The 27,848-nt window shown below is 32.7% G+C and overlaps 3 protein-coding genes across 3 annotated transcripts in view; 2 read left to right on the top strand and 1 right to left on the bottom strand.

Moving 5' to 3' along the window:
• Positions 1 to 1,683: 1,683 nt before the first annotated feature.
• On the bottom strand, positions 1,684 to 16,321 carry LOC126748215 (alpha-tocopherol transfer protein-like). Its single transcript, XM_050457300.1, has 6 exons — positions 16,156 to 16,321; positions 15,707 to 15,863; positions 15,393 to 15,645; positions 2,346 to 2,456; positions 2,188 to 2,290; positions 1,684 to 2,136 (listed from the first exon to the last, which is right to left on the bottom strand). Exons 1-6 carry the CDS (start codon positions 16,271 to 16,273, stop codon positions 1,985 to 1,987), a joined length of 894 nt encoding a protein of 297 aa, XP_050313257.1. The 5' UTR covers positions 16,274 to 16,321; the 3' UTR covers positions 1,684 to 1,984.
• Positions 8,745 to 10,000, top strand: LOC126748240 (uncharacterized). The gene is made up of 3 exons (XM_050457329.1): positions 8,745 to 8,944; positions 9,168 to 9,484; positions 9,545 to 10,000. Exons 1-3 carry the CDS (start codon positions 8,853 to 8,855, stop codon positions 9,691 to 9,693), a joined length of 558 nt encoding a protein of 185 aa, XP_050313286.1. The 5' UTR covers positions 8,745 to 8,852; the 3' UTR covers positions 9,694 to 10,000.
• Positions 16,322 to 16,858: 537 nt separating the features above from the next.
• Positions 16,859 to 27,848, top strand: part of LOC126748209 (alpha-tocopherol transfer protein-like) — a 35,479-nt gene continuing 24,489 nt past the window's right edge. The window contains exons 1-2 of the mRNA XM_050457286.1: positions 16,859 to 17,063; positions 17,120 to 17,276. Coding sequence (XP_050313243.1) covers positions 16,943 to 17,063; positions 17,120 to 17,276 — 278 coding nt within the window. The 5' untranslated portion in view covers positions 16,859 to 16,942. The remainder of the gene's footprint in view (positions 17,064 to 17,119; positions 17,277 to 27,848) is intronic.

Below are 27,848 nucleotides of genomic sequence, written 5' to 3'. Positions count from 1 at the left end.
TTTCATAAGCAATCTAATAAAATTTGTGTTTTTTTTTTAAATAAATTTCAATTCAATTATAAACCAAAAGAAAAAACATAATACTATGAAGACAAAAAAAGCAATAAAAATATAATGTTATAAAAAAAATGTACACTAAATGCTTGGACTATGAACTAACTAGATATGGTGCTGGCGCATCGCTATCTCTATCTCACTCGCACCAATTGCAAGTTAATGGATCGACTTCGGCTAGGTTATCTTAGTCCAGGAGTAAAAGAGAAAAAACAATAAAAATATAATGCCTTAAACTAGTTTGCTTTAAACGCCTCGACTATAAACTGAGAGATTAAACATGTTCCCTCGTATCTTTTAGAGATTTGAATGAATTATTAATCATTTAATATCATTACGATGTAATGTTCTTTAGCTGTAGACTGTTTTCCGGATTTTTTCTCCAATTTTTTGGCATGATTTATGGATGTAGTGGTAATCAGTTTATCGTCTTTAGTAATTTTTCATGTCTTCCAGGCATACAACATTTTTTATGTTTTGCAGACTGACACTTTGGTGTCAGTTTATTTATATTTCAGTAATTCGACGTAATGTAAGAATTAGGAGACATTTCTTGACACAGGGCTCTTTTTCCGGTAGTTTTTGATAAGAAATTTAATACTACCTTCAAATTTTTTAAAATCAAAATTTAATTGGTAGAATTTTTCGAAAAACTTTCCAGTTTGTCCAGAAAAAAAAATTGATAATATCCTTATAGTGAGAGTCAAAATATTGGATGTTTCCTTCACAAGGATGTCTGTAAGAAATTAAAATATCATCAACGTCCCTTAATGACAAGTTAATATCTTGGGTGCTGGTAGTCAAAATTTTGAGGGTATTGATTTATAGGCTACTCTTAAAACTATTTTAACCATTTTTAAAAAAATGACTAAGATCCATTCAATAAAGGTCAAGAATTTAGAACGTTTTTTCCAAGTGTATCTGAAAGCAACAAACTTAATTGTTTCTTATTTACAAGTGAATATCTTGGGTTCTAGTAGTTAAATTTAAGAAACTACTGATTTATGTAGTCCATAATCTTAGTCTTCATCTGAAGACTATTTTAGCCTTGTTTAAAAAAATTATTATAAGCCATTTGCTTAAAATCCAGAAATTGGAGTTTTTATTGCAGTCTCTTATTAAGAAGTTATCATCTTGTGTTTTAGTAGTCAAAATTTGGAAATTATTAACTTATGAACTTTTTTAAAGACTTTTTTAGTCTTTTTTTAAGAAATTATTAAAATTCATTCACTTTAAGTCAAGGACTTGGAATTTTTATTCCAGGAGTACCTGTAAGAAGCGGAATAATTCGTCTCTTATTGGCAATTAGATATCTTAGTTTCTAGTAGTTAAAATTTGGAAGTACCTAAATGATTTATGGACAACTTTGAAGGCAACTTCAATATTTTTTGAAGCAGTGACTAAAATACGTTCAATAAAAGTCAAAAAAATGCAGATTTTTATTTTATGACTGCCTGTAAGGAACAAAATAATTCGTCTCTTATTGTCAAATGAATACTTAGCTTGAGTTCTAGTACTCAAAATTTAGAAATCATTGATTTATGGACTATGGATATTTTTTGTGCAAAAACTCTATTTACTAAAAATTAAAAAACTGAATTTTTATTCCAGGAGTGCCTGTAAGAATCAAAATTATTCGTTTCTTATTGACAAGAGAATATATTACGTTCAAGAAGTCAAAAAATTTTGAATATATCGAGTTATGGACTAATCTGGAAAATATTTTAAAGAAATAACATGGTACTCTTTCTCGGCTAACTTTGCCTGACTAATCCAATAGTACTATATGATTTTCGATACAATTAATAAATTTTTAAAATAAAGAGAAGTTCTTTAAGGTTCTACTTCTTTTGAGCTGTTTTTTAATAGACATTACAGATTTTTCAATAAACATTAAACAAATTTTAAATTTCTAAAAACTATAAATAAATTAATCCACTTCCAACTTTTTAAATGTACCCTCGATCCCAAAGAAATCTCCGATATTCTTGGGTTTACCGGGTCGTAGGCTCTCGTTTACCTTCTGAGTCTCCTCCTGGGCAAAAAAGTCGGCATTTTCATCCATTTCCTTAATCACCTGGTCTGAAACACACTTTTTAAAAAAAATTTAATAAAAAAAAAAAATAATTTTACCATGTAGTACTTTTATAGGGTCCATTTGCCCACCATATTCCTTTGGCAAACACTCTATTGGCACGTGTTCAAAGAAGGTCTCGATCGAATTATGCACGTGAAGCTTAAATTGTTTTTTTTTTTATTAAATTTTTTTTTTTTTGGTTTTTTAATGTTACCATGTCCAAAAGTTCCTTTTTCATGAAAGGTTTCATGAGAGCAAGCAGCTTGTCTATAAAAGGGAATGGGTTGATAAAATGGATCCCTTTTAATCTGATGGGCATTGCTTCCTTAAAATAGTTGTAAATTAATAATAATAATAATGCATTTATTTAGCATAATGTAATAGAATGTAATATTTAATTATGACATAATGTGGTATAGGTATGCGAAAATTATAATAACATTAATGTATCCTTGGCTATCAATGTTTTCCAGAAGTAAGGGAGAGTTGGGGAATGGTGCGCAGTTAAGCAAAAATTGTATTTGTGGCGAGCCTATAACATATAAATTAGTTTTAAAAATAGTATGAGATGTATTACTTATTAATGTATATATATGTAAAATGTTATTTAAAAAAAATCTAATACGCAAGTAAAAAATTAAACAAAAATAAAAAAAACCATTTGCGCATAATTACCGGTCTCGATGGGCAATGCTGCGCAAGGGTTAGGTAATTGTGCGCAGGAAATATCTGTTTTAAAAAATTATTTATTTTTAAATATTAACATTTAAAGTAGTTAATATTTAAACAGCAGTATAAAGCCTTAATTTAAACAGTAGTCGCAGATGTAATTTTCAGGAGTATCAGCAGACGTGCCGGCTGGCATATTCATTTTCTTCTAACGTAATAGACCCTAGGCTGAAGTCGCAAATATTCGAGCCTACCGTTTATGATTAAATTGGACTAACGTTGGCAGATTATATTCCATGCCGCCCGAAGTATGCGATAGTTTGTTTACATATTATTCAGTTAGAATTTGGCGGTTAATGTTATAGGCTGGTGAAAATAGAGATTTTTTTGGGTTTTAATTTTTTTTAATGTCTTGCTTTGTTTTCGAGAAAAAAATCCACCTAAATGCATATCCTCAAACCATAAAACCATAGATAGGCTTATAGAAGAGATGCAAATGTTTAGATGGATAGCCTACTGTATATCGCAGAGCGCCAGCGCTACAAAGTTCCACAGAGATTTCGGAAGCCCAACTTAGATGGCATCAGAGATACGATATACTTTCCGAAATTAGAAAACTGTGTGAAATCAGGCACCTTTTCTCTAGTACTACAATTAGTGCCTACAACGCACGCTTGCTTATAGGTAGAATGTTCATTTGTTGGTCTTTAGTGAATTTTTTATGCCAATTGTTCAAATTTTGCAATAAGTTTTTACTTTTTGTTTTCCCTTTTTTTTTTTAATTTTCCAAATTGTCATTAGGCTTATTTTTAAATAAAGAATATCTTAAAAAATTGGTTTCTCTAGAAAATGAAAAAAAAAACAGTACTTATATCTCAAGGATTAGATATATCATGCTTAAAACACGATTAAGTTTATAACTTTATACGATTATCTACTCAGAAATTTATATTAGGTATTACAACTTATATAATTTCTTACAGAACTGGGTAACCGAATTGGGAGAAATAACAAAAGTTACTTGGCGAGCTACGACGCCGACGACTGTTAGAACACCTTTGAAAAAATCTAGAAAGAAAACATATTTAGACGCTATTACCATTGTCATTTCAAAGTTAAACAATCGCGTACAACAAAGAAGTCTCGTAATATTGACTGTCCTGCCAAGATGAAAATTGTATTAGAAAAGCCTATGGATAATGCAAGTACATGGTCCTGCGTTGTAAATTTTTATGAAGAACATAATCACACCATAGAAAGTGGAGCAGCCTTGTTGAAAAGACCTATAGGCAACGAAACAAAAAAATATATTTTTGAACTTTTTGAGAAAGGACATACTGCTGCAACTGCCTATCACACATACACTAGTATCGAGATGGAAGAAATAGACGACAACTACGAAAAAATAATTTTTTCCCGACCAAAACTGATTTTTCCAATTTATGGGCTGAACATTTAAAAAAAACTATGGAGAACGAACTGGAGAAGGCATGCTCCTAACTTTAGAAAATAACTTAATGAAAAATAAAAGTACCCTTTCTAAAATTATTCGTATTGGTGATCATTATGCGGTCTGTTTTTGCACAAAAATAATGCAACGAGCTGGTCAGTACCTTACACAGGCCTCAGCAATTTTATTTGTTGATGCATCAGGAAACTGCGACGTGCAAAATCACAAGATTTACTTTTTTGCAACGCAGTCTCCAGCAGGAGGCATTTCAGTTGAATGTATCATCTCTAGTAGTCAGAAACAAGAGTTATTTGATGAAGCAGTTAAGAATTTGAAGGCAATCATGCCTCGAAAAATTTCTCCAAAAATAATATTAACCGATGATGAAAGAAGTATTTTAAAAAAACATTGGCCACAGGCAGAGCTTCTGCTTTGTTTTTTTCACGTGTTAAAGGCAGTATGGTTGACTGCATCGAAAAATCTGATCAAAAAAGATGATAGGCAAAGGCTGTACAACTTTAAAGACATATTGACTTCAACGTCAGAGCAGCAGGTGAAATTAAACATAGAATGCTTCTTTAATGAATCAGGATATGATAGATACGAAAATTCTATTATAGACAAACACTAATGACTCGAGGCTCAGACACTAATAATAACGTAGAGGTTATGTTCAGGTTGTTCAAGGACATTCCATTAGAAAGAACAAAAGCCTTTAATCTAACACAGCTAACAGATTTTGTCATTACGAATTTTGAAACGTATTACAAACAAATTAAATAGAGAACCTCAAAGTAGATTAAGGCATTTATGCCCTGACGAGAAAAATGTTTCCTTGGATAAAATAAAATGTTTAAATGCAACAGAGTATATTGTTCAGAGCTCTTCAGATTCCGATGTTCACTATTTTGTAGATATGTTATCGTGCATCTGTACTTGTTTATAAGCAACAACTGGAAAACTGTGCAAACACCAGTCTGCAGGTATAAAATTTTTTCATGTTGTTGGTGTAGTGAATACGTTGACCACTACCACTAAAAAAATTATGTATGAAATTCCAACCAATATGAAACCTTCTGCGCAAACATTTGCCCCACTGATTTTGGAAAAGTTTTAAAAAATTGATGACGTTGATATTAATCCCATCTGTACCCCTCAAACTACCGACATACAAATTATGGATGGTATACAACAAGACAAAAAAAATCTGTTTCAGGAATCTGGAACAATTATTAGTGTTAACAATATATCCGAAGAGGATGTGAAAGACGTCAAGAGAGATTGGAAATCATTTAGTGAAAAGGTAATGGACCATTTGAATAATGACCCAGTTAATTTTTATCTAGCAATTAAAACGTTTCTGCATAATTCCCAGGTTTACGGTAGAAGTTCTGGTTCTTTAATGTCAGGGCTTTACACAGCTTTCAAATATCAGGGTGTAAATACGAAAAATAGACAATTCGTATCCAGAAAAGGGAAGAAAATTGCTGTGCAGCCAACTTCTGTTGCAAGAAGAAAAACATCAATGAGTGGACGCAAAAATTTAACAGCTGGAAGAAAAGTAATCTAATAAGCTCATAATTTGCCAACGCTTCACGGCTCACGGGACGAATCCAGCCGAAGTCGTATTACGTTGGCAGAATATGAATATGCTGCCGGCTGCGTGGTTCCGAGAAGCACACATAACACAGCGGTACCATAGTTCTCGATTTTTGCCAACTTCTCCACAAATATTTAACATATCTCGTTGGGTTTTGAGGGAGTTTTTGGAGAAGGCGGCATGAAGTTAAATTCATCAATATCGTCTAACTCATCATCGTCGCATATCTCAGACAATTCATTTGCCAATGAATCATCGGATGTCTCAGGTGTGGCCTCTCTCTTTCTTTTTTGTTTTCCTTTAAGTGTTTTTGTATCTTGTGTTTCTTCTTCAAAACATTTTCTTTTGGAGTGATTTTCCTTTTTCCTTTTTCTTTAAGTTTTCTTCTCTTACTCTCTTCTTTTCGTCAGCGATTTCTAGTTCTTCCCTAACCGGAGTGCTTGTAAGGATTTTTGAACATTGCTTTTTTTTAGCATTTTTTTAACTCTTTAATAACTTTTTTTGTTGGTATAGGAGCCATAGAAAGGAAAGAGTTCTCTTTCGATGTACCTGGCTGAGGTAACAATCCTCAGTCAATTAAAGATGTTTGTCTAGCCTCTGGCGAAGAATCCTTTTCTTCTGGTTCAGAACTATTTGGCAATGAAACATTAGCTTCTGGTCTGGATAAGGGTGGGTGATTTTCGTCGCTGCTAACAACAGTGCAATTTGTGTTTTGCCTAGAAGGGGTAAAATCATCCTCACTAAATCTGTCTGGATTTAGTGGATAAATTCCTGAATTGCGGAACCCTGAGACAGCTTTCTCCATGGTGGCGACTTTCATGAATGCTCTGTTTAATAATTCAGATACGTCATATTCTGTTATTTTTTGATGTCCAGAAGTAGATAAATGAAGATCGTATTATCTATAGACAGCATTTTTAAGTGGACTAAAAAAAGTAAGAACCAATGGCTCAAGACGATCTGAGGTGTGGGGAGGAAGAGAAACCATATTAATATTATTTCCTTTACAAAAATTATAAGCCGAAATCGAAATATGGCTTGAATGGTTGTTGTTAGAGCGCCAATTAATTTTACCTATTTCATTTTTTTGAATTGAGTGTTCTTGGAATCAACAAAGTTGGCATGTTTACTCACTGCGTAGTTCGTATTAAAAAAGCCGCGTCGTTTGAAGCTTGCCGATCCGTATCTCATCTTCATCCGTGCGCCACCCCGCCCGCAGACCGCCAAAATAAAAGATGTATTATTAAAAAATAGTCAGTCTGTCTGTTGACTCACAAATAGTAAGAACATGTAATTGCACTCGGGCTCTAATAAAAATTGCATGTGGCTAATTCTAAATGTTTTTTGTTAAATTTCTAGTTTCATAAGTTTCTGTTCGCAGTGTGATTGTTTAATACGAGTTTAAGGGTTAATAAACTGTGTTAAACAATTCACCGGGAGTGTTTTATTTCACGGTGTTTGGTAACGGTTAAAAAATATACAGTCCACTACTAGGTCTACAAGGAGGCCAAAGTACACTTGGGTACTAAGGAGTCCTATTTGGAGGATTCAAATTTATTCAGTTGTCTAAAACCAATAGGACAGGATCAGATGCAGTAGGCTTTGCATGTTTTGCAAAATGAGACAACCACTCAACAAATAGCTCAGAGTTAATCCAACCATTCTTTGAACATTTGGACAAGGCATCTAAGGGTCCATTTTTTTGCAAAGTTGTTGGCATTCTTACTCGGGGATATATGAGCATGGGGGGGAATGTAATTCCCTGCAGCGCTCATACAAAAAACTCCAGTTATTGTCCTTCCCCTTTCAGCAGATAGAGCAGAGCCCACTTTTTTTACTCCTCTAGCACCATAAACTTTCGGACATTTAGCTTGAACTGTTGTAATGCCTGTTTCGTCCATGTTAAATATTCTGCTTGGTTGACATTTAAACTTTTGCATAAGAATCTTAAGATTAGAATAAAATAGTTCTACAGATTCTTAATTAAAAGATAAAATCCGATTTAAACTCGTGCCCTCAGGCTGTCGCAGTTTTATATCGAAAAATCTTTTTAGAAATCCATAAAGCCATGCTTTGCCAGCTAGTCCCTTTTCTCGATTAAAGTTGTAAATAATATTATTTTGTTCTGCATACCTAAATGCAAGCCTTCTTAGACCATCAGGTGTCAACCCAAAAAACAATTTTGAAAGCAGCAGAACATAATATTTTAATTCACGCACTCTATTTCTTTAGAGAATACAGTTTTACGGCCCAATCGAGGTAGTTTAAGATCATTTTCCAACAATTTTTTTCTAAGGGTAGATTCTGGTATTTTAAAGGATCTTTCTACTTCCCTAATTTTTCTTCCGTCGGTCCTTATAGCATTTAGGGCTTTTTGCAGAGTTTCCGTCGTATAAGAAAGGATATCAGTCTTTCGTGTGTAATCTTGAAACATTAAATGCATTTTTGCAACATTAAATGCATCTGAAAACATTAAATAGTACTATTACTTCTTAGCATTTAATTACGTGAAGGGGAATCCTGCACTTCTGCGCACAATTACCCCTTTGTTATTCTGCCGTCCTCAATTAAAAAGCGGTATCTGCAAAAAAAATCAAAAATCGACTTTTTGCTTTATGTGGGCTCCTTGTAGGTTTATTTATTTACCTACAACGTCTTAAAGCCGTATATGGTTTTTTACTCCTAAAATAAAATAATTTTAATATGCCGTATGTGAAAAACGGCAATAGATGTTCAGTCAAAAAGCGGTAACTGCAGTATGCTCAATTAAAAAGCGGTATGTGCATGCGCGTGTCATGTACCGCAATTTTGATTGAGCATGACGCATTTACCGCGTTTTTACTAAGGCTCGCGTGGCAAATTCGCTCATTCGCGTTTGCAGTACGTTTGGGAACGGGTGGATTCTTAAGATTTGATTTCAATTTGGCGCTTATTTTGTGATATCTTGTAATAGTTTTAATAAAAGTTGTCGCCTTTTAAGTGTAGTGGGAGTAGCTTAAAAGATGGCTCACGACCGAACGAGGTATATATTATCTATGGCTTTAGGGAAAAATGAAGACCTATCTTTACAAAAGGATACGATTGATGCCAATCTGTAAGTAAATTTATAAATCCAAAAGATTTGTTATCCTAATTCTTACGTCTAGCTAGATTTTTTCAAGTAAATTAATTTAATTTAGTACTTATATTTTAATAAAAAAATATTTTTTTGGAAAATCTTAATTTTTGTTAAGAAAACCATTATGATAGTAAGTTTGTTAATTAGTTTTTTTGAACTTTAAATATTTATAGAAATACAGTAAAATGTTATTTTTTAGTGCTACGTTGGAACCCATTGCTATAAATACCGTCGATCAGGGAAGTAACTCTTCAGACTACGTGTTGCAGGAATTACAGCCTATATCCCATTATTTATCAGCAGAAAATGTTAATCAAGATTTTCTTAAGATTGAGGCATCCTGCTCTATTTCAAATAACAAGGTTTCGAGTTGGCTAGAAACTATTAATATTGACGACGTTATTATTGGACCTTTTGACAACACTAATTCAGTACAAAAGGACTCAAGTGACATCATACTGGCAGCAACGGAATCTATTAGGTCAACAACAACGGATGCACCTTTACAAATGTTAGGTAATGTAGCATTTAAGAATGCCATTTTATAAATTTTTTAACATATTTGTATTGTAACAGGTGGCGATCAAGCAAGTCACAAAGAGTCTGTAAATTCAGAAGATGATTACCCACCGCGCATCATTACCCAACTCTCCCTTACCCCGTCAAGGAATCAAGTCACAATTCAACTGTGGAGCACGTCAAATAATAAAAGATACCCACTATAAAATAGAATTATTAAAATCCTATACAAAAAATATAGAAGAAACCAACATTACATATAAAACCCATTGAATATTACCTAAGAACTAATAGATCTAAGAGTCCTTTGAAACCATTAAAACCGTAACAGTTTCAGACAAAACAAGAGATAAATACAACATCCGTCGAAGAAAATCCAAACAATGCAACTTCACAAATTTCAATCTATAATAATATAGCCGGAACGTCAATAAAACTCATCTTAACCCATTAACGCCTAGCGTTACCACATGACTACGGCAAACACGTGACTACTCAAAGTGCGTGGCATTGGCCATGCGCTAGTAAATTTGTTGCGAGCGTGTCATATCACCAATCACAGTGTGCAAAAACCACGCGTTCGCTTAGTTTCCGTAAAAACGCCGAACTGTGTGTGTTTAGTGCGGTTAAATTTGATAGTTATTGAAACATCGTGAAGATATACAATTCGAGTAAGTATAATTTATTTTTTATGTGTAATAGTGGGGGATATTTTGTTACACTGTGATGCTCAGACTACTATGGCTTATCGTTGGCCAAATTTGGAATAAAATCCATTGATAAGTTAGTGAGTTACAAGGGCGTAAACTTGTATGTTACCATATGGCAACACTAGGCGTTTGCACTAAGTGATTTCAAATAATTATAGATATGGCTTTTCACTTGCGGAACCCACGTAGCACCCACCAGAACCCAATGTAGACACAGACGAGGACTCAGTTGACGAGGACGATGGCGGGTAATAAGCCAACTTTTTATCGGAATTTGTTATTTTTTGATAATTTTTTTTTCGTAGGCTAGTTGACAATTTGACAGCTCGACAGTTGCGAGCCCCGGCCGAAATAAGATTATACAATAACGAGAGATTGGGTACCCAATATGAGGTTGAATGTGATGCAAATATAGCAGATCAGGAAACAAATACTGTGCCTACTCCGGTTCTTGTGCAAGAATACACAACTTGGCTAAAAGATAGGCGAAACCAGTCTAAATCATTTATACCTCAGTGGGAAAAAGGAGCAGACTCTGCAGTTGTACCGCCAAAATATTTTCCGCCACCAGATTATTCCAGATTTAAGCAAATATCCGTAATTCAAATTTTCGAAGAGTTTATAGATGATGAATTTATAAAACATTTGGTGGCGGAAACTCGCAGGTATGCATTATTTTTGAACTGTCCAGACCCTAATATTACACCAGATGAAATTCGTTTGCTTCATAGCAATATTATTTGTAAGCGGCTATAATAATTTGCCATCTATAAGGCAATATTGGAGCAGTGGCGAAGATCTTAAAAATTTAGCTGTGTCTCAAGCAATGCGCCGTGATCGATTTTTACAAATCACTCGGTTTCTTTATTGCTCTGATAATACAAAACTAGACAAAAATGATAAGTTCTACAAGATTCGGCTTGTCATAGAAATGTTTAAAAAAAAACTGTTTAAAAAATTTCGTTCCGGAACAAAATTTGGCTTATGATGAGAGTATGGTTCGATATTTCGGGCGACATAGCTGCAAGCAATTTATTCGTGGAAAACCCATTAGATTTGGGTATAAAATTAGGAGCCTAAATACTACAGACGGCTATTTGGTAAATTTTGATGTTTATCAAGGTGAAAGTCCCAAATCTAATGCGGACTACGATTTATTGTTTGGCAAAGCTGCAAGGTCTTTGGTAGTAATGTTAGATGAATTGCCGTCAGAAAAAAAGGATATGAACTTTATATGGATAATTTGTTTTCAAACCCAGCGCTTTACTCATATTTGCAATTTCGTGGTTATTCTGCAACTGGAACGATTCGTGAAAACCGAATGCCCAAACAATGCCCCCTCACGAATGAAAAAATGTTTGTCAAAAAAGACCGTGGATATTTCGAAACAGCCATGGAGAAAACCGATGGCCATTTGTATATGAGATGGATGGATAATTCAGTGGTAACTATGATGTCTACTTCGCATGGAGCTCAAGAAATTGGACAAGTTAAAAAGTACTTACAACAACAAAAGAAGGTTACATGACCAAAAGTTATTGCCAAATATAATGCCCACATGGGAGGAACTGATCAGATGGACCAGAACCTTGGCTGCTATCGCATCGGTATTCGAGGTAAGAAATGGTATTGGCCTTTGCTAACCTGGATTTTCGATGTTGCTCTTCAAAACTCCTGGATAGTATGCAATCGATCTCGAAAATAAAAGGTTTCACAGTTAGAGTGTAAAAGAGAGGTGGCGACCGTATACTTGAAAAAATTTCAAGTTTTGCCGAAAGGATCTGGGCGACGAGCTTCTGCATTGGAATCTTCAGATTCGCGAGTTTCGGATAATTTCCGGTTTGATCGTTTTGACCATTTAGTTCAACAAACAACACAAAACAAACGAAGACGATTCCCGTTAACTTAAACCTGTTTACTTATTTTATATTACTTAGTATAACGTTCTATAATTAAATTTTAATATTTTCTAATTATAAAAAATTGTTTCAATTTTAGGTAGTGTCCTAGCGTTGCCATATGGTAACGGATAATATCTCAAAATGTAAGTAGCTAAAATTACAAAACTAAATTTTTACAGCTTCCTGAACGTATTTTTAGTAATCTTAAAAGAGCATAAAAAAGTAGCATAAAAAAAATAATTCCGGCGCTAATGGGTTAAAAGCAAATGAATACCACCCTTATAAAATTAGACTAATACACGAATTAAATGAGGACGATCCTGATCGAAAAAACCAATTTTGCGAGCAAATAATAAACATTTGCAATAATAACCGTCAGTTTATGTTACGAGTTTTGTTTTCGGATGAAGCAACTTTTTGTTTAAACGGTGTAAATCGGCAAAATTGTCGGTACTGATCAGTGTCAAATCCACACTGGGTAACTGAGGCTCATACACAGTACCGTAAATCTATTAATGTTTGGGCTGGTATCGTGGAAAATAAAGTATAGAATAATACTTTTTCGAAGAAAACTTAACAGGACAACGCTATTTAAATTTTCTTCAAGAAGTTTTTATCCCTGCTTTGGCTGCCCTATACCCAGATGAACAAGACCCTGCTGTCCCAACAGATAATTTGTGGTTTCAGCAAGACGGCACACCGCCACATTTCTTTCGAAATGTTCGTAATTACTTGGATACAGTGTTCCCAGGAAGATGGATAGGACGAAGAGGGCCAATAGAGTGGCCGGTCAGATCACCAGACCTAAATCCCTGCGACTATTTTCTATGGGGGTACCTGAAAAGTAAAATTTATATTGAGAAGCCAAACAACGTAGAAGATTTTATATATATTTAGAGCATTTACATACAGTGCTTTTCTTGGAAGTCCCCCCCCCATTTATTTTTTGAACGGGTCAAAAACAATTTTTGAAACTTGGCATAAATAAATTGGTCTATAGATACTATTTTTCACTGTAAACTAGGCAGTTGTAAATTCCAAGATGGCGGCTGGGCGACATCTTGAGAAAAAATTTTAAATAGAAAGGGGGGTCGTGTGATAGAAAGGGGGGTCGTGTGGTACCTCATTTTAAAGGTCTCAATGAGTACTTTATAACCCTGAAATATTAGACCCATATCTTAACTCGTTTCAAAATGGCGACCTAATAAAAAAGTATTTTTTTTTATTTTAACGTTTTACATTTTTATGATTTTTGAATAGGTAAAAATCAGTGTACGAAAATAAATGCGTCACTATTTTATTTTGACATAAAAACGACAGTTCTAAATGTCAAAATAACACATAAGCGCCATCTTAAATAAATGCATTAAATAGAAATCTTGTGTTACCTCATTTAAAAGGTTTTATTGAGTACTTTTAATATTTATTACATGGACTCGGTGGACTCCGTTTTGACCTGTCTAAAAGTAACAGCCAAGAAAATACACTGTTGCGATTTTATTAACGTTTTTAATAATAATATACAAATAATTTATAATTTTTGAATTTTGGATTTAAAGATTAACTTTTTGGTTTCTAAAGACTTACTGAACCGCCCTCGTATGTCACGTTTCACGTTAAAGGTTATTGAACATTATTTAGACATTCCAAAAACCAAAATTTTTTTTCGAGTTTTTTTAATAGCTATTTGGTTTTTGGAATGTCTAAATAATGTTCAATAACCTTTAACGTGAAACGTGACATACGAGGGCGGTTCAGTAAGTCTTTAGAAACCAAAAAGTTAATCTTTAAATCCAAAATTCAAAAATTATAAATTATTTGTATATTATTATTAAAAACGTTAATAAAATCGCAACAGTGTATTTTTTTGGCTGTTACTTTTAGACAGGTCAAAACGGAGTCCACCGAGTCCATGTAATAAATATTAAAAGTACTCAATAAAACCTTTTAAATGAGGTAACACAAGATTTCTATTTAATGCATTTATTCAAGATGGCGCTTATGTGTTATTTTGACATTTAGAACTGTCGTTTTTATGTCAAAATAAAACAGTGACGCATTTATTTTCGTACACTGATTTTTACCTATTCAAAAATCATAAAAATGTAAAACGTTAAAATAAAAAAAAATACTTTTTTATTAGGTCGCCATTTTGAAACGAGGTAAGATATGGGTCTAATATTTCAGGGTTATAAAGTACTCATTGAGACCTTTAAAATGAGGTACCACACGACCCCCCTTTCTATTTAAAATTTTTTCTCAAGATGTCGCCCAGCCGCCATCTTTGAATTTACAACTACCTAGTTTACAGTAAAAAATAGTATCTATAGACCAATTTACTTATGCCAAGTTTCAAAAATTTTTTTTGACCCGTTCAAAAAATAAATGGGGGGGGGGACTTCAAAGAAAAGCACTGTATAATGTATGTTTGTTATGTGGGTACTGGCACAGTATTGATCGGTCTAAGGCTCGAGTGCTGTTTAGTACCTGGTATTTGTAATATGTATTTATAATATCTAATATTCGGTTTCCAACCACTGCAAAAGCATCTTTAAAAACTCGTGCTGAAATATCAGATTCACCGCCACCAACATTTTTCATTCCACTCACTATTCTTCTTAGGTCAACTATTGAAACGTTTTTAAACCTAGTGAACTGTGTAAAGCTGTGATTCTCCATGCTTTTAATTAGATTGAGATACGTGAAATTAGCAGATGGTCGATTTATTGCCGATATGATATTCTCAATGCTCTCCACAAAATAATTATTAAATTTATTAGTTTCAAAGATAATTTCCTTCGGTCTAGATACACTTTTTTTTGGGAGTAATATCTTTAAGTATTTCCATAACTCTCTTGAATTTTGCTTATTTGCATGAAATATTTATCTTTTTCATGCTTTATTCTATTAACAATGTCATTTCGCAATCTTTTATTATAATGTATTCCAGTCCTCAACATTTCTAAAATGAGCATCATTTGTCTTATTTCATAAGCTATCCATGCTCTAAGTTTACACTGTTGCTTCATTATCGATATTATTATAGGGTATATTGTACTTATTATTCCCGTTACATGTTCTACAAATGTATTGGCAATCACGTCGACATCTGAGACCTCGTCATTCCATTAAACGTCCAATAGCGAAGCTTGAATCTGATTAGCATTATACTTTTCCCAGCACCTTCTACAGTAATTTATCGTACAATTTTCAGACACTTCTTCTATATCAATAGTTAAAATGCAATGATCGCTTTGTACCATTAATAATAATTTTTTTTGTGGTTAAACTTACTTGCAAATAAAACAGGAGTTTCTTAATGATACTTGTGCTCAATCTGGTTAAATGCCCGAAAACGTACCCTTCCATATCAATACAGATTTGCACCCCTACTTGAGGGCCATTCTTGTGTAAAGTTAACATTTCCAACATGTCAAAGTACCTTATCTGGTTGGAGAAGTTGTAATGGTTCGGATCACAATCGATTAGTTTCATCCAGTACACTTGGTAGTTTTCCGGGGTTAATTTTGGTAAAAAAACCATCAGGCTAAATTAACAAATTTGTAATCGAAATTAGTCGTTTTTTAAGCAATAATTTAATTACTTACGCACAGTTCAGAGCCGCTTGTACGCTTGGACTATTCGGATTTCTTCCACTAAAAATCTCAGGGCATAACGTTTTTATAGTGAAATAGTTGTCGATGACGCACTTGGCTTGTTCGTTCCTATAGTAGCAACTCTGGAGGAAGTTTATCACCTGAAGTTCTATAAAAAATGCCAAAAAAAAACTTTTCTGAAATTAATTTAAAGGGTGTTGCTTTTTAACTCATTTTTGGCCATCAGTTTGATAGTTTAATCAAGGATCATTAAATCGAACAAAAAAATTTGCAGTGAAAAAAATCCATGCCCGGAGATATAATATACGTAAAAGAAAGTATTTTTCTATTTAAAACATTTGAGGAATAATTAATAAAATAATAAATTTCCTACCTAATCGAATAGTATAAACAGATTTTTAGTACGCTCAATAGCTTACCAACTATATGTAATTACTTACCAGAAATTTTTGGTAAATGAGGCTGTTTTGACGCCCATTCCAATAAGGCTTTCACGTCCGCTCTTCTAAGGTCAGGATCATTTTGGTAAATTAAAGAAATATTAGCAGACATCACCATAGAATATGTATAAACAAAATGGGTGAGAAGTTCAATTAATAATGATGATTTTCAAGCATAATTAGCTGCTTTTATATTAATTAGGTTAATTTCAGATTAAATAGGACCTTTGACTGAAAAATTTGCATAACAATTATTTTTTAATAGTCAAATTTAATGGGTTTTCTATATTTATTCGTAATAGGTGTTTTTCGTGAAATCAATTAATTATTTAAGTGTGGGAGAATTGACATCATATTCGGGTAAATAAATTCCAAATGGAAGGAAAATTTATTCTAATCCCACTTCTGATATAGACAAAATTTAAATTGATTTTTTCAAGCTAATATTTTTCATTGAGTTTCCTCAAGAATCGATATAAGCTCGTTAATATGTAACTCTTTTCTACCTAATAAATTCAATCGCCCAGTGCATGAGAGGTATAAAAACAGTATTTAAAATCTCATTATGTCCCAATAAAAATACACGAACAGAGGAAAACGTCACCGCAACAGAGTTACAAAATATCAATAATTTTCCGCACGCAAATTCGAACCGCATATGTGTAATTACTTATCTCAAATATGCAATAAATTTTTATTATGTCCATTAATTCCCCGTTGAGTAACCAATTGTTTTAATACGATCGCAGTCTTGCAGTCAACCTGACTCACAATAGCCAATTCCAAAATGCCGATTCCGTGCGCCGATATCGCTCAAATTTACAAAAACGATCCGGAACTGAAGAAACCGGACGTGGAAGCTTTAAAGGATTGGGCCTCCAAGCAGCCCCATTTGCCCGAAATTTCTGGTAAAAATTCGTTTTTTTTTTAAATCGATTCCTTTTTTTTGTTAATAATTTTTTAGAGTTGCAAACGATTATTTTCTTGCAAAGTTGTTACTATAGCAACGAACTGGCCAAGACCACCATAGATAATTATTTCACGGTGAAGACGTTGTGTCCCGATATTTTTGGAGGAAGAGATCCGAAGAATCCGAGCGTTCAGTCCGCTTTGAATTGCTCGTAAGTTTAATTATTTTGATGATATCGAGAAACGGAGTTTACCGTTGATTTGGGTCGAGAAAAATTATATCGATCGGTTTATTTGGATTTTTGAACCATTTCCTGCGTAATAAAAAAAGAACAAAGAAAATTGTAAAGCTTTATAAATTTATTGTTTCTTCATCTTCCATTGTGCATAATAATTATTAACATCAGAATTATTTTTCTTATGCATGCTTTTTATTACATTTTGTCTCTTTGGAACGATTTGAATTAATTGCCTCTATCTAGTTATAAGAGCGTAGCTCTTATAGAGGGCCGCTTCTTTTTGGGAGTTTTCGCACGACCTCGGGACTCGTCGGATAAAAGTGTCTATAACTTTTTTTCTAATTAGGGTGGAGAAATGATTTTTACCTTTTTATAATCTAGAAATATGAGGCTTTAATTTGATTATTTACAAATTTTCATTTGTTTTTTTGTTTAGCACTAGGACGCCTTCAAAGTCAAAAATTTTTTTTTGTCCAATTTTTTCATTGTAGATTCGATACAGGTCGCAACGGTTCTTTGAATGTTATGAAATTTAACGGATCGATTAGAGTTCATGAGCTACTTATCTGTATAGTTTTTGGTTATTCTCAGCACACGGGAAGTATTTTTTTTAACGCTCAAAGTTTCAGATAAGTGTGATATTCCAGCTCCTCTGACGGTTTAAAGGTATCTTTCCGGAAATAATGACTCACAGAAAATGTATGCGCCTCATTGAGAACTACAATTTTTATTAAGGACTTTTTTTGAAAAAATCTTTTTTTTTGGGAAAAAAATCAAAAAAACCCAAAAAAATTTATTTTTTTTAGTTTTTTCTATGTAAAATTTTTATTGTGCAAAATTTAAAAAAAATTCATTTGGATTAATTGAACCTGCATCCTTTCCGAATAAAACGGTGTATTAAGTTTAACGCTATCATTTATACAGGGTGAGCAGCGCTCAGTTGAAAATACCCTTTTTCACACTTTTTTTTTTCCAGCCTTAATAACTTTTTAGTGGCACCACTTAGAGCCAAATGGCTTATGGGCGGTTTGTACCGTGTGATAAGCAGAATCTTTTGCAATTTCAACCGTACTTCTAAGTAAAACCGTTTTTGAGTTATGAATTTTTTAACATTTTTTGACTTTGGAAATTAATTGTGCGCACCCGGTATGCGATAGAAAAACCAAAACCAATCGAGAGGATGCGCCATTCATTTTACTATAACATACTAAAATTTCATTTTTTCGCTATTATTGCAAGTACCCTAAAAGTATTTTTATTTCAAAAAAGTCCCAAGCACGAAAAATCGCTAAAAATCACCCTGCACACTGATGAAATCTCGAAGTCGCCTATGGCCGCGTCTCCGTGGCGACGAAAACGGCGATTTTCGCCAAAAAAAGACCCTTTTTATAATCGAAATTTAACTACTAAAACCGATTGGAATCGGTCCAGAATTGATGTTAAACTGTTCCTAAGGCTTTAAACTATTTTTCCATGTACAAATCATAAGGTAAAAACCTTTTTTTATACCCTAAATCATCCTCTGAAAATGGTCGATTTTGACGTCTACGCGCGATTTTAATGCCGACTTTTACGGCTGACTTTTACGTTTTGACAGCATGACGTCAACATGGATGAATTGGCTCGGACTTGCTTCCTAATTTCATTGATAAAATGCTTAAAATAGCTCAGAACTTCCTGAAATTGGTACGGAATTATTCCAGAGACTCTGGAGAATCCGAATATGTGCATATCTTTTACCAAATCGGGTTCTTTTAGCCGTGATAATTCGGCAACGTTTGACGTTTTAGCATTTTCCGTGTAATATAATATAATATTCATGCGACACAGTGGCTATACAAGGCATTTTGCTAGACAAAAATTACAACACAGTGGGTCCTAATGATAAAAAAAAATCTAATCGGGATTTAATGGGTATTATTATTTTATATGGTAATTTTTTTTTTTTTGAAACTTTTTTGGTATTTGCCCGATTTGAATGAAATTTGGTATTTGGGTTTGGTTTAGAGTATAATTATTATTTTTTTACAAATTTTTAAAACATTGAGTTTTAGGGTCACGTGACTATCAAAACTTTTTTCCCATGGGTCCGATTTGATTGAAATTTGGTATTTGGGGTTTATTTAGGAAATAATTATTGATTATTAACAAATTTTTAAAATATTGAGTTTTAGGGTCACGTGACTACCAAAACTTTTTTCCCATGAGTCCGATTTGATTGAAATTTGGTATTTGGGGTTTATTTATGAAATAATTATTGGTTTGTATCAAATTTTTAAAATATTGAGTTTGAGGGTCATGTGACTATCAAAAGGTTTTTCCTATGGGTCCGATTTGATTGATGTTTGGTATCTGGGGTTTATATAGGATACAATTATCAATTTTTAGCAAATTTTTGCAATATTGAATTTTAAGGTCACGTGACTATCGGAACTTTTCCTTTCCGATACGAAAAGCGTGTGACTCTGTCCAAAAATTTCCAAAAGATGTCCTATACTTGCCTATACTTTCCTATTTAGTAGTAAACTTATAAAAATTAATAAAATAAATAGGCATTTAATACACGCATTAAAATAATTAATAGATACATATATCTATAATATATGTATAGGTTAGAGTGTTAGATATAAGTTTTTAGATTATAAGTGACACAATGAGTTTTTCAAATTTGTTTGAGACATAGGTAGATGTGATATGAGCCATTATTTATCATAATTACCGTTGTTCTGCTTGAAACTCGTGGGTAATGTGCTCGGTACAGGGCCAATAGAAAAAAAAAGTGTCACGTGACTATAAGTTTTTTTTCTTATTTTATTCATTTGATTGAGAGTTGTTATTTGAAGTACTTAGATTTATATGTATATAGGAAAAATAATGATTATAATATTATTTTTATTTATTTATGATACTCGTAGTTGTAATCGTGAGAAACAGGGTTATTAAGGCTTAAGGTTATGGCTTGAAATTATTTGTAAAGAAAATAAGAGTAATAATTAGTAGTAGTAATAATTTTAGTTTATGGGATTCTTTCAAGTAGGGGCTGTTAAGTAGAATGTGAAAACAGTTGCTGTGTGAAAAACGTGCTTCCATTTGTTTTTTTTTTACTTTTTTTGATATCTCGGATTTTATAGCTTCTATTCAGTTCCTTGATGGCTTCTTATTCTTTTCTGTTCAATTATTTTCATCTTTTAATATAATTGCCTTTCAAACTAAAAATGGAAAATTGAACAGTCGACGTGAACATTCTTTTATCCAATCCCAATACACAGACTATTATACGATCTAATCTGTTCCTTTGCTATTGTGACACTGCCATAAATTGTAGAAAACTTTGTCAATAAGCGTTTTTACTATTTTTGAATGATCTTGAACCAATACAAAAATTGAATAGGGAGCATATTTTGAAAAAAATTTCAATTTGGATACGGATTTTCTTCGAGAATTGAAAAATGAAAAATAAATAGGTTTTCATTTCGCTTTAGAGTCAAATCGGTCATAAACTTTTTTAATGTCGATGTCCCTGTCGATTTTCGAACAAAATGTTTTTCTTTGGTTTTTTTTACTAGAAATTGTCAGTTTAATGCTTACATTAAAATTAGTCACCAGCCATTTTAAGAAAAAAAAGTGATATAGTGTGAAAAAACGAGTTTTCTTTTGGTTTTCCCACATTTTTACTTATATCTCAACTCCTATAGCTTCGATTCAATTCGTTTATGGTTTCTTTTATTCCTTATTCTCCTTCTGTCACTTTTTTATATCTTATTACTATTGGCTCTCAAGCATAAAACTGAAAAATCAAAAAAATCCACGAAAAAACCCAGTTTTCTTATCCCCAAACATGAATACTTATGGGAGCTAATATTTCTCTTTATATTCTGGCACTCGCATACATCGTACAAAATTTTGTCATAAAGCTTTTTTACTAGCTTCTGAATGGTCTTTAACCAGAAAAAAAAATTTTTGAATTCGGAGCATATTTTGAAAAATGCTCATTTTGGTGCCTGATTTTGCTTCAAAATCGAAAAATTCAAAGAAATAGGTTTTCCGTTTATTTTAGAGTTAAATCGGTGATAATCTTTTTTAAAGCTACTCTAAAGCTGTATATGATAGAAACATAAAAAATTGAAATTTTTCCATAGGGCTCTTGATAATTCAATATTTATGTTTTACACTTTTTTTCAATTTTCTCCGATTCTATAATAGCTAGATCCGATTCATTTTAACATGCGAATACCTCGTAATATTCCTGAGAACTTTTATTTGAAACAAAAAGTTGCCAGAGTTCCAGTTAATTTAGAAAAAAATAAAAACCATTTTTTCGCAATCTTTCATGGCTATACTTCTTTCGATTTTCGATCAAAAAAAAAATTTTTTTTTCTTGGGTTTTTTTACTAGAAATTGTTAGTTTAGGACTTACTTTAAAATTTGCCAATAATCATTTTAGGAAAAAAAAATGGTACGGTGGGAAAAAACCAGTTTTCTTTTGTGTTTTCCACTGTTTCATTAATATCTCGGCTTCTGTAGCTCCGATTAAATCCGTTAATGGTTTATTGCATTCCTTATTCCGTTTCTGATAATCTTTTGCTTATTTCATTATATTGGCCTTAATATAAAGGCCAATATAAAATAAAGGATATTAGAAAAGACATATGACAAAACCAGTTTGGCATATTCCAATGCAGGCTTTTATGAAACATGATTTGCTAAAAATTTATGTTTTATTTAGGTAAAATTATTGAATTTTTACAAAGGGTTGATATATTATGCATAAGTGTGTGCTAGAGTCATATTATTCATTTCAGCATACTTATTTTCATCGCCATAAAAAAAACACCTTTATCAGGCGTGACCTAGACCTAAGTCTTCACCAACCTTCATCCTCGTGTATGACTGCATTTGACTCTCAATTCTTTGCTTGAAAAATGCATTAAAGCCTTTGAAATGTATAATGCATTGGACATAGAATAAGAGGAGATTAGTATGAAATACATCGGTTGGTTTTCAAGGGAATAATTCAGGGGAAAGGTGAATAGTGAGAATACAAAACTCATTGCTGGAGGATCTACACAGATGGCTCATCCAAAATCTTCAGGGCAGCTGTTTAACGAGTTGCTTGTCACTTGGATCGGCAATCTTTGAAGGAAGACGGCCGAATGAAAAGAGTAGAGCGGAGCTCTTATCACATCATGATTCTTAGAAGCATGATACCCCAAAAACCGTAAAAACAAATGGTCGTCAAACTCAGAGCGTTGCCGGGGCAGCACCTGTTAAACAATCTTTTTAATTAGTTTCCTCTGACCAAAAGCTTTTCTACTGGTCCCAACTGATCAAAGTACGAGCGAAGCTCGTACTTGTTATTAGAGCGACGCTCTATTGGATAGGCTCTTCCGCAGAGGAGTTTTCGCAGAAAATTCGGACTCGTCTGACAAAAGTGCTTATAACATGGGTTGTATAAGGGATAGAGAAAGAATGTTTACCTTTTTATAATTTAGAAACATGGTAAAACATAAAAATATATATCTTGATTATTTACAAATTTTCAATTGTTTTTTTTTGTTTAAGACTAGGACTCTTTTAAAGTCAAAAAAATTTTTTTCTTCGATTTTCTTCAACGGATTTCGATATAGCTCGCAACGGCTTTTTAAATATGATGAAATTTAACAGGTCGATTAGAGCTCACGAGGACCTTATTTGTATACTTCTTGATGATTCTCACTATAGAGAAAGTATTTTTTTTTAACGTTCAAAGTTACAGACATATTGTGTGATACTCTAGCTCCTCTGACGGTTTACCGCTATCTTTGCGGAAATAATGACTGAACTACAAATTTTATTAAGAGTTTTTTTTTAAAGAAATGTTTTTTAGAAGAAAAATTTAAAAAAAGTTGAATTTTTTTAGTATTTTCTGTTTAAAATTTTTATGGTGCAAAATTTAAAGAAAATTGATTTGAATTAATTTAACCTGCATTCTTTCCGAATAAAATGGTGTATCAAGTTTAACGCTAACATTTACACAGGGTGAGCAATGCTTATTTGAAAAAAACCCTTTTTTGCACTTTTTTTTCCATTTTTCAAAACTTTTTAGTGGCGCCAACTAAAGCAATATGGCTTAAGAACGTTTTGTAGTCTATAATAAGAAGAATGTTCTCCAATAACAACCGTACTTTTAAGTATAACCGTTTTTGAGTTATAATTTTTTTAAAATTTTTGACTTTGAAAATTAATTGTGCGCACCCTGTATGTGACAGATCAATCGTAATTGCTTGAGCTAATGCGCCATTCATTTTAGTACAACATACTAAAATCTCATTTTTCCACTATTATTATAAGTATCCTAAAAGTAATTTTTTTGCAAGCGCATAAATTTGCTAAAAATCAACCTGCACACTGGCTATTCTCAAGGCCGCGTCTCCATGGCAACGGAAACGGAAATTTTCACTGAAAAAAGACTCTTTTTATAATAGAAATTTAACTACTAAAACCGACGGGAATCGGGTCGGAATTGATGTTAATCTGTTCCTAAAGCTTTCTACTATTTTTCCATGTACAAATCATCAGGTAAAAACCTTTTTTTATATCCTAAAACATCGCATGAAAGTGGTCGATATTGACGTCTATGCCCAGTTTTTGACGACAACATGGCGTCAAAGTGGATGAATCGGCTCGGACTTGCTTCCTAATTTCATTGATAAAATGCTTAAAATAACTCAAAACTTTCAGGAACTGGTATGGAATTAATCGGGAGACTCTAAACAATCCGAACATATGCATATCTTTTATCAAATCGTGTTATTTTAGCCGTGATAATTCGGCAAAGTTTTGACGTTTTAGAATTTGCCGTGTATTATTATAATAATTAATGCGACACAGTGGTCTATACAAGGCATTTTGCTAGACAAAAATTGTAATACAGTGGGTCCTAATGATAAAAAAAATCTAATCGGGATTTAATGTATTATTATTTTAAGTCGAATAACTCTTTTGTTATTTGCCCGATTTGAATGAAATTTGGTATTTAGGGTTTACTTTGGGTATAATTATTAATTTCTTGCAAATATTTAAACTATTAAGTTTTAAGGTTACGTGACAAAAATTAACTTTTTTCCCATGGGTCCGACCCAAGCAGCAACGTTGAAGAAGGGTCAATTGCAAACGTAGACGTTGCTATACCATAAACCAACGTTGAATAGACAATATAAAGGCAACAGGATGATCAACGTCATTTTTCGGAGGTTTGCACAACGTTAAATAAATGGAACAGGCAAACTTCAATTTAAAAAAAAAACACCTAATCTGTTGTGATAGCAAATGATATTTTAAAAACATAATTAATAATAATGGCTTTATAAATAGACAATAACAAATACAGTAAAGAGCTAATACTACAAGATATAATACGGCGCAGTCTAGCTTAGAAGCTACTCTACTGAACTATTTGATATTGGTCTAAACCTAAATAACAAATAACAACACAGATCTGTCATAATAATTAGCATATAACCCCAAAAAGCATTCACCTATCAGAAGAATATCAATAAAAAACAGCAATATGTATAAGTTAATAAATAAACATAGGAAAATCAACATTTCATGTGTACATCCAAATTTAAATGCCCTTACTCACAGTATGAACCCAATTACAGCAACCACTTTCATAAAGAAATAACTATTGTCATATAAAGTCTTCTACACGAATAACTGATCAATATTAGATCTAATAAACCTTTTGAAAGATACTAGTGTGAGAGATTTTATGTGCAGAGGAACTCTATTATAAAGTCTCGCTATATTGTAACTAAAAACCTTTCAAAAATAGAACTTGAGTGAAGAGGTATAGTTACACAGCTCGTATCGCGAAGATCTAGATTATGGATTTCTGAGCGAAACTTTATTTTCCTGTATAAGTAGTCGGGACACTTTCTTGCTATTATTTTATAAAATAACACAACTGAATGGAAGACGCGCCTTTCATCCATTCTAAGCCAATGCACATCTCTCAACTTAGCCGACACTCCCCGCTCTCTACCCCGTATACCCCTAATTAGTCTTACACAGTGGTTTTGTATTAACTGAATGCGATATTTATCCTTTTCCAGCAAACAAAGGCCATAAACTACATCGGCATAATTGACGTGCGGAAGCACTAAAGAGTCACAAAGCATTTTCTTTAATGACTCTGTCAATAGATGCCTTTGTTTAAATATAAGCTTTAGATTTAGGAATGCTCTCTTAATACACATGCTGACATGCTCAGTAAACCTCAAATCACTGTCCAGAACCAGCCCTAGATTGTTAGCGTGGTCAACAAGTGCAAGTTTATTATTATTTAAATTTAGTTGAATGCTATTCTTATGCAACTGTCGTGATTGAGTTCTGCCAAAGAGCAACACCTGAGACTTGGAGGGGTTACGAGTGACGCAGTGCTTATGAGAAATTAAGAGCAGTGACTCCAAATCTTTATTTATTTCATTTATGCACTCGAGAACACGACCCGGATTAAAAGATTTGTAGACCTGCGTATCATCTGCATAAAAATGTACATTACAAGATTCAATGTATTTTGCCATTTGGGAAGTATATAAGGTAAAAAGAAGAGGCCCCAAAATTGAACCTTGTGGAACCCCAAAACATAATGGCACGGATTCAGATACTTCGCCATTGACTTCATATAGTCACTATATAAATAAGAATTGATTTACCTACTTGCACAATTTTCTATACTCAAACTCTAGTGTAGAAGAAATTTTGCTTAAATTTGACAACCTTACTATACTTACAAAGAACAGACTGATGATAAGTAAAAATTGAAACATTCTGTATAATTAGATTATCTGACATCAATAACATATCTATTCAAAAAAATACAACGTTGATTCAACAAACAGAAACATACGTTGTCTCAATTATGACATTGTGCCGTCTCGTCAACGTTGATTTAACTGTTGTTACAACGTAAATCAACAGCGATAAGTTTCGGATATTCAACGTTGATTCAACTACACCTTGCGCTTCCTGGGGATTTGATTAATATTTCGGGTTTATTCAGGATATACTTATTGATTTTTAACAAATTTTTGAAATTCTGTACGTAATTAAAGCATACTTAAATTAGAGCGGAGCTCTTATATCATCATGGTTTTCTGAACCATTTTACCCCAAAAACAGTAAAAATAAGTAGTTAGTTTACCAAAAAGACTTCTATTGATAAAAGTAATTTTTAATTTCTTTTGGATCATAATAAGTCAGAGAGCAATTTACTGGGGCCTTCTTAATTTGTGATTTAAATTTGCTGTAGTGGAAAATATCTATCTTTTACACTGTAGTCATTGCTGCAAAGTGGAAACAAATAAGGATTGTTAAAACTTGCGATATTGTTTGTAAATTTAGTTAATGGGCAATAGCTTTTTATTAGTCCGGTCTTGAAAATTCCCCTCATTCTAACACATTGGACTTTGTGATCTAATAAACATAGATGTGAAAAAAAATCCGATTCCGAGTACCGTTATAATAATAGTCAAGTTGCACACGCGCTAAGTTATTAATAATTTGCTCTTCAAATATTGAAATTTTTTTGCATGGACATACTACACTACGATTATAAAATTTTTATAAATCGATTTTCGGGTGATATATGACACTAAATTACATCTCGAGATACTAATTAGTAGTCGCAGTTAATCCTGTGAAAAGTACATTAGATCCTTTTAAGTAAAACCCCTCTTTATTTTTTGAACGGATCAATTCAAAATATTGAAACTTAAGGTAATGTAATTCATGAATGAATACCATGTTTTAAAACAAAATTGACAGGTGAAAATTTCACAAGATGGCTGCTGGGCGCCTACTTTATAACCATAGAATATAAATTTAATATCTTTACCTACTACAAAATGGTGAAATATTAATTAATTACCTGAATACATTAACATTTAACTTGATATATCGAATAAATACATTGACTTCAATTGAGAAGATACTGAAAATGGTTGCCTTGAACTGAGCGGTCCGAAATTTCACATCGAACATTTTAAAATACACTAACATCGATATTTCTACAAATATGCGTTATTGTCTGTCGTAAATCCAATACTGAAGCAGATTCAGTTTCGTACACCTTTTGCTTCAAATAACCCGAGAAATTTTTCAAGATGGCGCCCAGCAGCCATCTTGAAATTTTCATCTGTCAATTTTGCTTTTAAACATAGTATTCATTCATCAATTGCATTACCTTAAGTTTTAATATTTTGAATTGAACCGTTAAAAAAATAAAGTTGGGGAGGGGGCATTAAAGAAAAGCACTGTATTAAGTATATAAAAATATAATATATAAGTAAAGTATACATAAATATATAAAGCTTATCTACAAGGTGATTGGCTACCGATGGTACGTTGGAAGTAACGTAACATTTTTCAGAAAATTTGGTACCGTGGTAACAGACAATGCTCTATTGGTCTAAAATATATGGTAACATCTTGGATAAATGGAATACCCTGTATTTTATTTTATATTCTAATAGACAATTAAAATACCTTTAATTTAATATA

This window comes from Anthonomus grandis, chromosome 2 (genome assembly GCF_022605725.1).
Source record: "Anthonomus grandis grandis chromosome 2, icAntGran1.3, whole genome shotgun sequence".
Lineage (NCBI taxonomy): Eukaryota > Metazoa > Arthropoda > Insecta > Coleoptera > Curculionidae > Anthonomus > Anthonomus grandis.
This window is presented reverse-complemented; position numbering and strand designations above follow the sequence as displayed.

Excerpts from the sequence above, each read along its gene's own strand:
- LOC126748215 (XM_050457300.1), bottom strand. The coding sequence starts at position 16,273 with ATGGTGATGTCTGCTAATATTTCTTTAATTTACCAAAATGATCCTGAC. Across the intron at positions 15,646-15,706 it reads CAAGCGGCTCTGAACTGTGC|CCTGATGGTTTTTTTACCAA; the intron begins GTAAGTAATTAA and ends TTGTTAATTTAG. Across the intron at positions 2,457-15,392 it reads AACTCCTGTTTTATTTGCAA|GAAGCAATGCCCATCAGATT; the intron begins GTAAGTTTAACC and ends AACTATTTTAAG.
- LOC126748240 (XM_050457329.1), top strand. The coding sequence starts at position 8,853 with ATGGCTCACGACCGAACGAGGTATATATTATCTATGGCTTTAGGGAAA. Across the intron at positions 8,945-9,167 it reads GATACGATTGATGCCAATCT|TGCTACGTTGGAACCCATTG; the intron begins GTAAGTAAATTT and ends GTTATTTTTTAG. Across the intron at positions 9,485-9,544 it reads TGCACCTTTACAAATGTTAG|GTGGCGATCAAGCAAGTCAC; the intron begins GTAATGTAGCAT and ends GTATTGTAACAG.